Here is a 13,987-nt window from a genome sequence, read left to right as displayed (position 1 = left end):
CAGGAAGTTGAGGCTGCAAAGAGCTGAGATCGCCCCTGCACTCCAGCCTCAGTGACAAAGCAAGGCCCTGTCTCAAAAAACAAAAACAAAAAAATTCCTCCCTCTTATTTATTTATTTTTTTTTAGAGATGGAGTCTCGCTCTCCCAGCCAGGCTGGAGTGCAGTGGTGCGATCTCGGCTCACTGCAAGCTCTGCCTCCCAGGTTCATGCCATTCTCCTGCCTCAGCCTCCCAAGTAACCGGGATTACAGGCACCCGCCACCACGCCTGGCTAATTTTTTGTATTTTTAGTGTTGACGGTGTTTCACCTTGTTAGCCAGGATGGTCTCAATCTCCTGACCTCATGATCCGCCCGCCTCGGCCTCCCAAAGTGCTGGGATTACAGGCATGAGCCACCATGCCCGGCCCTCTTGTTTTTTTAACTTCCATGCATCAAGCAATTCATGTTTGTTTTTTTGTTTGTTTGTTTTGAGATGGAGTCTCGCTGTCACCCAAGCTGGAGTGCAGTGGTGCCATCTTGGCTCACTACAACCTCCACCTCCCGGGTTCAAGCAATTCTGCCTCAGCCTCCCAAGTAACTGGGATTACAGGTGCACGCCACCATACTTGGCTAATTTTTTGTATTTTTAGTAGAGATGGGGTTTCACCATGTTGGCTAGGCTGGTCTCGAACTCCTGACCTCAAATATCCACCTGCCTCAGTCTCCCAAAGTGCTGGATTACAGGCATGGGCCACCGCGCCAAGCTATGCAATTCATTTTTTTTTTGAGACAAAGTCTCAATCTGTTGCCTGGGCTGGAGTGCAGCAGCACAATCTTGGCTCATTGCAACCTCCGCCTCCAAGTTGAAGCAATTCTCCTGCCTCAGACTCCCAAGTAGCTGGGATTACAGGCTTGTACCACCGTGCCCAATTTTTTTTTTTTTTTTTTTTTTTTTTTTTTTTTGAGATGGAGTCTCGCACTGTCTCCCAGGCTGGAGTGCAGTGGCACGATCTCGGCTCACTGCAACCTCCACCTCCCAGGTTCAAGTGATTCTCCTGCCCCAGCCTCCCAAGTAGCTGGGATTACAGGTAGGTCCCGCCAACACACCTGGCCTTACTTTTGTATTTTTAGTAGAGACCAGGTTTCACCATATTGGCCAGGCTGGTCTTAAACTCCTGACCTCAGGTGATCCGCCCACCTCGGCCTCCCAAACTGCTGGGACTACAGGGGTGAGCCCAGCCGCAATTCATTTTTATTGCACATTTTGCTCTTAGGTTGGATTGATAGTTTTATTATCTTTACCATTCAGTAGTGATAACATAAAACTTGTTTGACTAGTCCATCAATTTTCTTTTTTGAAATGAAGTCTTGCTTTGTTGCCCAGGCTGGAGTACAGTGGCGTGATCTCAGCTCACTGCAAGCTCTGCCTCCTGGGTTCACGCCATTCTCCTGCCTCAGCCTCCCAAGTAGCTGGGGACTACAGGCCCATGCTGCCACGCCTGGCTAATTTTTTGTATTTTTAGTAGAGACGGGGTTTCACCGTGTTAGTCAGGATGGTCTTGATCTCCTGACCTCGTGATCCGCCCGCCTTGGCCTCCCAAAGTGCTGGGACTACAGGCCTGAGCCACTGCACCCGGCCTAGTCCATCAATTTTCAAACTAGCTTTATTTACTAAAGAATATTCCAGATCATGTAAACTAAAAAGCATTTGGATTCGTTTCTATTTTTCTTAAATTTTTGGTAATATTTAGCTTGTATGAATGCTTATTTACCTCCCTCTAAGACCAATAATCCTTTTAAGACACCACAGACAAAAGAGACATCTTCGAAGGATGGTACAATTTGAATATAACTCCTTTAAGGGATTTAAAAAATTCAGGCTGGGCATGGTGACTCATGCCTGTAATCCCAGGACTTTGGGAGGCCGAGGTGGGTGGATCACTAGGTCAAGAGATAGAGGCCATGCTGGCCAACATGGTGAAACCTCGTCTCTACTAAAAATACAAAAATTAGCTGGGCATGGTGGCTCGAACCTGTAGTCCCAGCTACTCAGGAGACTGAGGCAGGAGAATTGTTTGAACCTTGGAGGCGGAGGTTGCAGTGAGCCAAGATCATGCCACTGCACTCCAGCCTGGTGACAGAGTGAGACTCCATCTCAAAAAAAAAAAAAATTCAGTTAGTGATACTGAATATGGAGATAGAAAAAATATTATATATAATATCCAAACATACATACATAGATATACACAAATATAAACACATAAACGTAAAAACACAAAGATCTTATAGCTTTCATTCCAAAATGGTAGTCGTGAGTCAGTAAAACACAATAATACAAACTCACTGGTTTCTCTCTCTCTCTCTATATATATATGTATACATACATATACGCATACATATATACACGTATATACGTATATATACATACATATATATTTTTTGAGATGAAGTCTTCTTGCTCTGTTGCCAGGCTGGTGCAGTGGTGCAATCTCGGCTCACTGCAACCTCCGCCTCCCGGGTTCAAGCGATTCTCCTTCCTCAGCCTCCCAGGTAGCTGGGACTACAGGCGAGTGCCACCACACCTGGCTAATTTTTTTTGTATTATTAGGAGAGACGGGGTTTCACCATATCGGCCAGGCTGGTCTTGAACTCCTGACCTTGTGATCTGCCCACCTTGGCCTCCCAAAGTGCTGGGATTACAGGCGTGAGCCACCACACCTGGCCCCCAGAAAAAGACTTTTAAAAGAGTTTTCATTTGCCCAGTTTCCAAACAGTTTCATTTTTTTCTCTTTTTATCCTTAGGTGGTTGTTTTTGCAGGATTTTGAGTCCCTTTAGGGCAGGGAGCCCTAATGTTTAAGTGACTGAAGTGCTGAAGTGGAAAAAGTTCTGGCAGGTTGGATGGAGGGCCAGAGTGGCCTGAATGGGGACATATCAAAGGAATCAAGGAAACTGGAGAAAATATCGAAGGTGGCAAAAGGAGGAAGGGGGAGCAGAAGCAAATGGAAAGGAGAAATCTCAGAGGGGCCTGTCTGGGGAGATTGCAAGTTTCCCAAAGAAGCCAATGAAGTTGTCCTTTATCCTTAGCAAAAATCATGGCAATACAGAAAAGAAGCAGGAGGCAGAGCCGATAGAGGGCAGGGACTCCGGAAGAGGGGCTTCAGGGAACCAAGAAGACCCCAGGGGAGAAGCAGGATCCAATAGACAGAATATCAACTTCCGATTACGCCATCTTCTTTTTTGTTTTTTAGAGACGGAGTCTCACTCTGTCGCCCAGGCTGGAGTGCAGTGGCGCGACCTTGGCTCACTGCAACCTCTGCCCTCTGAGTTCAAGCTATTCTCCTGCCTCAGCCTCCCGAGTAGCTGGGATTACAGGCACCTGCCACCGCGCCCGGCTAATTTTTTGTATTTTTAGTAGCGACGGGGTTTCACCATGTTGGCCAGGCTGGTCTTCAACTCCTGACCTCGTGATCCACTCACCTCGGCCTCCCAAAGTGCTGGTATTACAGGCGTAATCCCAGCTGGGCACTGAGCCACTGTGCTCAGCCCCAATTATGCCATCTTCTGATCATAGAGCTATGAAAAAAAAAATCCTTTCAAATATCTCATTATCAGTTTTCAGCCAGAACAGCTAGTACATATTCCTGGCAGTACTGAACACTCTTCCCTACTACCACCCTGCCCACCCACCACTTTTCTTCTTGTAAACCAAAGGTACCTACCAAGCAACTCAGAACCAAAACCAATAAGCATTTTATGACTTAAGCATGGACAAAAGAGACATCCTCAAGGCTGGGCACAATGGCTCATGCCTGTAATCTCAGCACTCTGGGAAGTCAAGGTGGGAGGACCACCTGAGGCCAGGAGTTCCCGATCAGTCTGGGTGAGACTCTGTCTCTTAAAAAAGAGAGAGAGAGAGAAAGACACCCTCCAAAGAGGATGCACAAAGATTCAGCACTCTCAAATCCAGACCCCTTGCAAAGACAGTCAAAAGAAAGAAGGCACCTTTGGGTTTTTTTTTTTTTTTTGAGACAGAGTCTCGCTCTGTCACCCAGGCTAGAGTACAGTGGCGGGATCTTGGCTCACTGCAACCTCCGCCTCCTAGATTCAACCGATTCTCCTGCCTCAGCCTCCCGAATAGCTAGGATTACAGGCATGCGCCACCACACCTGGCTAATTTTTTTGTATTTTTAGTAGAGACAGGGTTTCACCATGTTGGTCAGGCTGGTCTCTAACTCCTGACCTCGTGATCTGCCTGCCTCAGCCTCCTAAAGTGCTAGGATTATAGGCGTGAGCCACCGTGCCTAGCCAGAAGGCACCTTTGTTGACACAGGTGACTAAGGATGTCATCTTGTACAGAACACTGTCACGTCTCCAGTCATGGACTGGCTCATCTATCACACCAATGAATACTGAGACAACAAAAACCCCTTATGAACTAGGCCCACTTACAAACTACTCTGTCATGGTCAGAAAAAGAGAAGGTTCAGAACCTTCTCTTTGGCCGGGCGTGGTCCCTCATGCCTGTAATCCTAGCACTTTGGGAGGCTGAGACAGGTGGACTGAGGCCAGGAGTTCCTGACCAGCTTGGGTGAGACCCTATATCTTAAAAATAAAAGAGGCCAGGCACGGTGGCTCACGCCTGTAATCCCAGCACTTTGGGAGGCCGAGGTGGGCAGATCACCTGAGGTCAGGAGTTCGAGACCAGCCTGACTAACATGGTGAAACCCTGTCTCTACTAAAAATACAGAAATTAGCTGGCGTAGTGGCAGGTGCCTGTAATCCCAGCTACTCAGGAGGCTGAGCCGAGATCCCGCCATTGCACTCCAGCCTGGGTGACAGAGCAAGACTCCGTCTCAGAAAAGAATTAAAAAAAAAAAAAAGAGATCACCCTGCGCAACATGATGAACCCCCCTCTTTACTAAAAATACAAAAAAAATTACCTGGACGTGGTAGTGTGTGCCTGTAGTCCCAGCTACTCAGGAGGCTGAGGCAGAAGAATCAGTTGAGCCCAGGATGCAGCAGTTGCAGTGAGCCAAGATCATGCCACCATGCCACTGCACTCCAGCCTGGGCGAAAGAGCAAGACTATTAAAACAAAACAAAACAAAAAACAAACAAACAAACAAAAACCAAACCTTCTCTTTTTCTGACTGGGACAGAGGAGTTTGTAATAATGCAAGCTGTTACTTGCAACCCTAACGCAAGCTGTCCTAAAGCAAGCTGTCACTTGCACCCACTGGCTATTCAGAGATCGGGGAGAATATTCTCACTGGTCATAAAGCCAAGCTCTCAGGACACAAAACAAACAGGAAAGAGGCAGCTGTGCCTGGGAGGAAAGGATCAATAACAAACAGCTACCCCTCAACCAAATTTAAGCAAGAGTCACAATCCGGACACAATGTTTTCTTCTGCTAATTTGAATTTGGAAAGGAAGGGACAAGAAGTTTTTACCTTCCACTCTCAGCTGAGTTCTACAGGCAGCGATATGGGATAGTTAACCTTGGTAAGAATGCTTACCTTTTGCCAGTTGTCCCAAGTGGGGTGTCTTTGCCACCCCACTTGTTTGTTGGGTGCCAGAAAGAGTAGGGGGAAAAGGTAATATTTTTTCCTCACGCATCACAAGGTTCCTGGTTGACACCCCTCTAACAAAGGACAGATTAACAAGAGAAAAGCATATCAGTTTATTTAATATAAATTTTATATGACACAGTAGCCTTCAGAAAAAAGCCCCAGTGTCTAGTGAGGGGTCCGTTCTCTGCTTTTTTTTTTTTTTTTTTGAGACGGAGTCTTGCTCTGTCACCCAGGCTGGAGTGCAGTGGCGCGATCTCAGCTCACTGCAAGCTCTGCCTCCCGGGTTCACGCCATTCTCCTGCCTCAGCCTCCCAAGTAGCTGGGACTACAGGCGCCCACCACCATGCCTGGCTAATTTTTTGTATTTTTAGTAGAGATGGGGTTTCACCATGTTAGCCAGGATGGTCTTGATCTCCTGACCTCATGATCCTCCCGCCTCGGCTTCCCAAAGTGCTGGGATTACAGGCATGAGCCACTGCGCCCAGCCGATTCTCTGCCTTGAAGATGGTGCTTATTACAGCGTCCTCACCTGGCAAAAGTGGGGGATGAGCTCCTTCGAACCTCTTTTATACACTGATCCCATGGTGAGGACTTCACCCTCATGACCTAAACCCCTCCCAAAGGCCCTACTTTAGAATAGTATCGCACTGAGGATTCAGTTCCAACATAGGAGTTTTGGGGGTACCGACATTCAGACCACAGTGGCCTTCTTGTTGCTGCCCCAGGATTCCTTTTCCTCTCCTCTCTGGGTCCCCCCGTATACCTGGTCCCATTGGGCCTTGGAGGTCAGTCTTCCCCTACCTGGAGCCAAGGTGGGCCTCATCTTCCCCCAGACCTACTCTTGTTCTGGCTCCCCTGTAGGCAGGGTGGGCTACTTCCCCACCCATCTCCTGGGCTCATTCTTCACACATCACTGGGCTTATACTGGGGAACCTGCTTCCTTCCCAGGTTTCTAGCCTGCTCCACTCTCGTCTTCACTCCCTGCCTGAGACCACAGCACTGTGGCTGGCTCCCTACTCAGTCTTCATCTCCACCATGTTGGCATCTGCCCACCCTGGCTACAGGGTGCCCTCAGGGCTAAGTCAAGCCTCCAGAGGGCAGGGTCTGCTCTCGAACCTTCCCTTCAGGCTCAGAAAATTCTGGAAACCTCCACACCACTCACTTTGAAGGATCTCACCTCCACGTTTGCTGACACTGTCGGCTTCCTGGAATGCTTTTCTTAATCCCAAAGTCCTCGTCTGTTACACAGTAGGGGGGTCTCCTCCAGAAAGTCTTTCTAGGAGGAAGCCCACTCCCATTTGGAACCTCTGCCTCTGGAGGCCAATCCCGTTCTCTTGATCCTTGTCTGGGACCCTCAGTTATCTCTCTGGACTCAGCCAGGACAGCAATTCTCTTCCGTGTATTTTCCTCCTTTTACATTCCCCTTCCACCAATTTTTTTTTTTTTTTTTTTTTTTTTTTTTTTTTTTTTTTTGAGACGGAGTCTCGCTCTGTCACCAGGCTGGAGTGCAGTGGCGCGTGATCTCGGCTCACTGCAACCTCTGCCTCCCGGGTTCAAGCGATTCTCCTGCCTCAGGCTCCCGAGTAGCTGGGACTACAGGTGCGCGCCACCACGACCGGCTAGTTTTTTTGCGTGTGTTTTGGTAGAGATGGGGTTTCACCATGTTGGCCAGGATGGTTTCCATCTCCTGACCTCGTGATCCGCCCGTCTCGGCCTCCCAAAGTGTTGGGATTACAGGCGCCAGCCACCAAGCCCGGCCCCACCTTTCTTTTTAACCATGAGCCATCTCCACCCACATCCTCCCCCTACCACTCTCTCCACCCTTCACAGTCCCTCTCAAAACCACAGTGTGGGACACTCCAACCTTATCCCATCAGGAAGCTCTGTGGCTCCAAGCTCTGGGCGCAGCCATTACGGATACGCCTCGGAGGATGGGACCTGCTCGAAGGTGAGGTGGAGAACAATGAATGCCAAGACCCGCGCACGGACCTCTGGGACCAGGCTTTAAGACTGGGAATTAGATTTACTGCAAAATCTCAGTAAAGGAACGGGCACACAAACTAGCACCTGTTCACTCTGGCGGTGTTAGGCGATTCTCCCCGATATCCCGCAGGGGGCGCGCTACCGTCAGCGGCACCGACCGCGGAGGGAGCGGGGAAGGAGCAGGCCGCGGGAGGGAGGGAATGAGCGCGTGACGAAGGGAACAAGTGGAGGAGAGGAGGAAAGAAGGGAATCAAAGAGGGAGGGAGGCAATGGGAGAAGGGGAGAGGGAGGGAGGGAAAGAAGCGGGGAAATGAGACAGGGAGGGAAGGAATGAGAGAGGGAGGAGAGAACGAGAGTTAAGGAGGGAGGGAAAAGGAATGAGAGAGGGAGGGGATGAGAGGGGGAGACAGGGAGGGAGTGAATGAGTGAGGGAGGAAGGGAATGGTGGGTAAGATAGGAAGGGAAGGAATGACAGAGTGAAGGAGGGAGGGAATGAGGGGGGGAGTAAGAGAGGAGAGAAGAGAGTGAAGAAGGGAATGAGGAAAGGAGAGGGAGGATATGAGCGGGGAGGGAGATAGTGAGGAAGGGCAGGAGGGAGTGAGTCGAGGAATGAGGGCAGGACCGAGGCAAGGAAAGAGTCAATGGATTCAGACGGGGCGACTCTCGGCAAATTCGCTCATTCGTTGGTTTGGCCCCGCCAAGTGCCAGGTGCCGCGCTAGTGCGGGGACTCACTGAGCCTTGGCGATCGCTGCTGTCCTCCGCAGAGCGCCGGAGGGGAGCCGCCCCCTGTCTCCCCGCCCCAGGGCCGCCCCCGCGCTGCTACCCGGCCAGGCCAGGAACCCCCGGGCCTGCGTCTGGCCCGCCCGGCGCCTGCGCGGCGCGCCCACGTGACGGCCCAGGCCCCCGCCCCGCCGGCTCCTCTCGCCCAGCCTCCCGCCTCCGGCCTCCGGCCTCCCGCCTCCCGCCTCCCGCCTCCCGCCTCCCTCCTGCTGCGAGTGCGGCCTCGGCTGGCGGCGGCACCAGGTCAGCTGCGAGGCGTGAGCCGAACGGGCCGGGCGGCAGCGAACGCGGGGGGCGGGCGGCAAGCAGGCAACGCTGGGCCGGGGACAAGCTAGCGGCGCGGAGTCCGAGGGGCGCGGGGGCGGGCGCGGGCCGGAGGCTCGGGGGCGGCGACCTGAGGAGAGCCCGCGGCCTGACGTGGCGGGGACGCGGCCGGCGGGATCCCCGGGCGCGGGCGCGTAGGGGCCGGGATCTGGCGCTCGGCCAGGGGCCAGGGTGCGAGGCCTCCTCAGCGCGGCTGCTGGCGCGCCGGCCTCCTGGCACCCGGGCGGGCCCTGTTTCCTGCGGCAGGTCTGAGTGCGGCCTTCCTGGCCGCGACCCTCCGCGCTGGAGCGGGCGGCCTTGCAACAGGCGGGCGATTTGGGGCCGGCCTGACGAGCCTCAGTTCCCTCGATCGGGCCAGGGGACTGCAGCCGTAGGAGCCCAGCCTCGCCAGCTCGCCCGGTTTCCTGAGAGGAGCCGGAGATCGCGCTGTCAGTGCAAAATCACCAGAGCGCGAAGCGTCGGCTGCCAGTTCTGACCATTTTAGATCTGGTGCGGGCCGAGCCGAGTGGATCTGGGGCGGGCAGCGGGGCACCGCCACCTTCCGCCTGGGCTCCTCCCTGGGCGCCCTCGCTCCGGCCCTCCGCGGGGCCGAGTGCCTCCAAGACGGCTCCCTGGGAGATTCTTCCAGAGCGCACCCTTTGGAAGGCTGCCCCGCTGGAAATCAGCACCCACTCCCTCTCCTCTACCGCAGCCGCCCCCTTTGCCTTTGTGGCCGACCTTGCTTCATGCTGCCAAGGACTGAGTTTCTTTGAGGGGATACTGCTCGTTCGGGGGCCCTACAGAAGGCTGAGGGTATCTACTCAGTAAAATGGTACCGAACTGAAAGTTCCTCTGAAATGATTTTGACTCTGCCATCCATCACTTCATAAAAATTCATCTTATATCCTTCAGTTTGTAGTTATGTGGCACATTAAGCTTCCTTTCTTCTCCCCACTGAAACTTCGAACAGTACAAAACAGGGGGAACTTGGCTTGTGATGACTAAAATTGGGGATATGAGACTGGGGAAGAGCTTCAGGCTAGAGTAGCCGTGTGTCAAGTGAAAATGGGGCCCGGGGGCGGGCGCGGTGGCTCATGCCTGTAATCCCTGCACTTTGGGAGGCCAAGGCTGGCAGATCACCTGAGGTCAGGAGAGACTAGCCTGGCCAACATGGTGAAACCCCGTCTCTACTAAAAATACAAAAATTAGCTGGGTGTGGTGATACGTGCTTGTAATCCCAGCTACTCGGGAGGCTGAGGTAGGAGAATCGCTTGAATCCAGGAGATGAAGGCTGCAGTGAGCCAAGACCCTACCACTGCACTCTAGCCTACACCATATAGTGAAACCTCTTCTCTACAAAGAAAATTTGAAAAATTAGCCGGGCGCAGTGGTGAGCTCCTGTTGTTCCAGCTTCTGAGGAAGCTGAGATGGGAGGATCACTTGAACCTGGGAGCTTGAGACTGCAGTGAACCTCAAGCTGTCTCACCCCAGATAGCCAGGACTACAGGTGTACACCACCATGCCTAGTTAATTTTTAAATTTTTTGTAGAGAAAGGGTCGCGCTATATTGCCCAAGGTGGTCTTGAACTCCACCTACCTGGACCTCCCAAGGCACTGGGATTACAGGCATGAGCCACCATGCCCAGCCTACTTTGCACTTTTTTTTTTTTGGGGGGGGGGGACAAAGTCTGGCTCTGTCGCCCAGGCTGGAGTGCAATGGCGCAATCTTGGCTCACTGCAACCTCCACCTCCTGGGTTCAATCGATTCTCCTGCCTCAGCTTCCCCCTTCCTCAGCCTTCCGAGTAGCTGGGATAACAGGCATGCGCCACCACGCCCCACTAATTTTTGTATTTTTAGTAGAGATGGGGTTTCCTCGTGTTGGCCAGGCTGGTCTTGAACTCCTGACCTCAGATGATCCTCCCACGTTGGCCTCCCAAAGTGCTGGGATTACAGGCATGAGCCACTGTGCCCAGCCTACTTTGCACATTGTTTTTTTGTTTGTTTTTTGTTTTTGAGACGGAGTCTCACACTGTCATGCAGGCTGGAGTGCAGTGGCGCGATTCTCCTACCTCAGCCTCCCAAGTAGCCGGGATTATAGGCACCTACCACCATGCCCGGCTAATTTTTTTGTATTTTTAGTAGAGATGGGGTTTCACTATGTTGGCCAGTCTGGTCTTGAACTCCTGACCTCGTGATCCATCCGCCTCAGCCTCCCGAAGTGTTGGGATTACAGGCGTGAGCCACTGCGCCCGGCCACTTTGCGCATTTTGACTGTTGCCTAATATTCTGTCAAATCACTGTGCCATGACATCTGTTCTCCTGAGGGTGGACGTTTTGGTGATTTAAAACCGTATAGATGTGGTTTTAAATGTTTTAAATGTTGCATCCTGTGCTGTGCTCCTTCCCAGCAGAGAATTGATTCGTTTTTCGGCATATCCCCCTTAGCCCCTAGCTAAGTTTCTTAAATTGGACTTGGTAAATGTGCTTTGCCTGCCCATGGAAGATGTCTTTCTGTTTTACCGTACTTGTTTTTGCAGTAGGGGTTTAGGGAGTAGCTGCCATTTATCCCTTCCCAAGAGAGCAGAGGCACTACTATGCTCACGGAAGGTGAGGATCCACCTGGCGGCTTGATGTCTATTGGGGTAGTTAGTTGTGGAGGTCACCCTCAGAGAAGGAGGCCCTCTTGACTCTGCGGTGGTCATGGTGGTGATGAGAAAGCTGAGGCGTGGGTATATGAGACAAGTGCCCAGAGTCTGTCATTAGCAAGTGGTACAGCCAGCCATGGGGGCTTTTGAGATGTTTGTGAGATAAAACCTCACCCCTCAAGAAGCCGGAATCTCCTTGTCGTGGGTAAATAGGCAGGTTTGGGCCGGGCGCGGTGGCTCACGCCTGCAATCCCAGCACTTTGGGAGGTCAAGGCAGATGGATCACCTGAGGTCAGGAATGCGAGACCAGCCTGACCAACATGGTGAACCCCCGTTTCTGCTAAAAATGCAAGAAAATTAGCTGGGTGTGGTGGTGCATGCCTGTAATCCCAGCTACTGGGGAGGCTGAGGCAGGAGAATCACTTGAACCTGAGAGGCAGAGGTTGCAGTGAGCCGAGATCGCACCACTGCACTCTAGCCTGGGTGACAGAGCAAGACTCCGTCTAAAAAAAAAAAAAGGCAGGTTTGAATGGTGGGGCATATTTGTCATGTTCTCTGTACAACGATAGAGGGAGAAGTAATCGAGCTAGACCTTGACCAATATGGGACTATGAGAGACAGAATGGCCTAGATGGGTGACTAAAGGTGTTCAGGGGATGACAGGTATCCCTTTTGGACTAAGGACTACTGCTGGGGCTGAGTAGGTAAGGCTTGAAGGAGAGCAGCCTGGGGAGGATGAGACAAGAGGTAGGGAAACCGGTAGGGGCATCACTGCTGTGGTCTGACCCAGAGTGGTGGCCCTGGAGGAGTGGAGGGTGGCTGTCTGAGATGGAGGAGAGGTGAAGGAATCAGAACTAGTGGGTTCATAGGGCACATGGGTTAGAAAGGAAAAATATTAAGACAGTGAGGTTTCCAAGATGGAAATGGTAGCTTTGATAGCAAAATTAGACAAGTTGGAGGGCTACTAGCTAGATTAGGCACTGAGCTGTAGGTGAAACTGGGAATGTGAACCACTGGGAAAGAAGGATGGGCTCGAGCAGGGTGTGTGGGATGAAAGAGAGAGGTCAGAAAAGGGAGAATTACCATAGGGCAGAGTTTCCAGGCAAGAGAATCCTAAGTGAGAGGTGGTCATGGGGTATACACCTTGGCTGTGGCCATCTCTGGGGCCTTGGTGAGAAAGATGAGCCAGCCCAGGAGGGGAAAAGGAATGGGTGGGTGGCTGGGTAGAGGTCCCAGGTCCTGGAGGCAGACTCAGGGGCAGGCACAGATAACTGAGTGTGTTTGATGGGAAGCAGTAGAGCATCCAGGGGATGGGGTTGGGGGTGGTCCTGAGCCTCAGTAGTGAAGAGAGAGACCTCTTCTTTTTGGCAAGTTTTATATTAGCATATATTTTTCATTTTTTCTTTTAAAGATATATAATCATGTGCCACACAGTGATGTTTCAGTCAATGACAGACCAGACCACATGAAGGATGGTGGTCCCATATTTTTACTGTACCTTGTCTGTGTTTAGATAACACAGATTCCATTGTGTTACAGTTGCCTATAGTATTCAATACTGTGATATTGTGAAATATATATTTGGTCTTGTCTCATTTCTTGGCATACAACTTCTAAAATCTTTGGACTTTCCAGAGTGATGCCTTTTTGTATGCTGGCCAGCAGCCCCTAGGTAGCTTCAGGATGGGGGCTGGTGACAGGAAAGGCCAAGGCAGGCATAAGAGGGTTGGGACTTTCAGCCTCACCTCTCAACCTCTGGAGAGGGGAGACGGGCTGAAGATTAAGTTCATCACCAATGGCCAGTGATTTAATCAGTCATGCCTACATCATGAAGCTTCCATAAAAATTCTGAATGACTGGGTTTGGAAAACTTCTGGATAGTTGAACACATGGAGGCTCCTAAAGAGTGATGTTCCTGGAGAGGGCCTGGAAACTCCGCACCACTTCCCACATGTCTGGCCCCATGCATCTCTTCATCTGTATCCTTTGCAATACCCTTTATAACAAACCAGTAGACATGAGTATTTTCCTGAGTTCTGTGAGTCGCTCTAACAAATTAATTGAACCCAAGAAGGGGATCTTGGGAACCCAATTTATAGCCTATTGGTCAGAAGCACAGGTGAAACAACCTGGGAGACTCAGCCCTCAACATGTGGGATCAGACACTGTCTCCAGGTAGATAGTTTTAGAGTTGAATTAGAGCAGGGGTCCCCAACCCCCAGGCCTCAGACCTGTATCAGTCTGTGGCTGGTTAGGAACCAGGTGGCACAGCAGGAGGTGAGTGGAGGGCGATCCAGCATTACCACCTGAGCTCCACCTCCTATCAGATCAGAGGTGGCATCAGATTCTCATAGGAACACAAACCCTGTTGTGAACCATGCATGTGAGGGGTCCAGATTGTGTGCTCTGAAAGAGAATCTAGCTGATGCCTGATAATCTGAGGTGGAACAGTTTGATCCCGAAACCATTCCCCGACCCCGTGGAAAAATTGTCTTCCAAGAAAGTGGTCCCTAGTGCCAAAAAGATTGGGGACTGCTGAATTAGAAGACACCCAGCTGGTATCTGTGGCAGAATTGATTGCTTGCTTGTTAATGGGGAAAAACCCTCACACATTTGGTCACAGAAGTCTCCTGTGTTTGTTGTTGTGGTATAAGAGGAGAGGAAAAACAGTGTGTTTTTTTCATTCAGAACTACAGTAACATGCTGTACAAGTATGTAGCTTAG

General features: G+C 51.3%; 1 protein-coding gene across 5 annotated transcripts in view; it reads left to right on the top strand.

Annotated features, from left to right (window-relative positions):
* The first annotated feature begins 7,028 nt into the window (after nucleotides 1–7,028).
* Nucleotides 7,029–13,987, top strand: part of KLHL22 (kelch like family member 22) — a 55,642-nt gene continuing 48,683 nt past the window's right edge. For 2 of the 5 annotated variants that reach the window (XM_055375002.2, XM_055375003.2), the window contains exon 1: nucleotides 7,029–8,557. In XM_055375002.2, coding sequence (XP_055230977.1) covers nucleotides 8,175–8,557 — 383 coding nt within the window. In that variant the 5' untranslated portion in view covers nucleotides 7,029–8,174. Of the gene's footprint in view, nucleotides 8,558–8,646; nucleotides 13,243–13,987 lie in introns of those variants that run through there. The other 3 variants (XM_031005588.3, XM_063705000.1, XM_019018079.4) reach the window with 3 other exon arrangements.

This window comes from Gorilla gorilla, chromosome 23 (assembly GCF_029281585.2).
Source record: "Gorilla gorilla gorilla isolate KB3781 chromosome 23, NHGRI_mGorGor1-v2.1_pri, whole genome shotgun sequence".
In the NCBI taxonomy this organism is placed as follows: domain Eukaryota; kingdom Metazoa; phylum Chordata; class Mammalia; order Primates; family Hominidae; genus Gorilla; species Gorilla gorilla.
The sequence above is the reverse complement of the archived record's forward strand: the minus strand, read 5'-3'. Positions and strand labels throughout refer to the sequence as shown.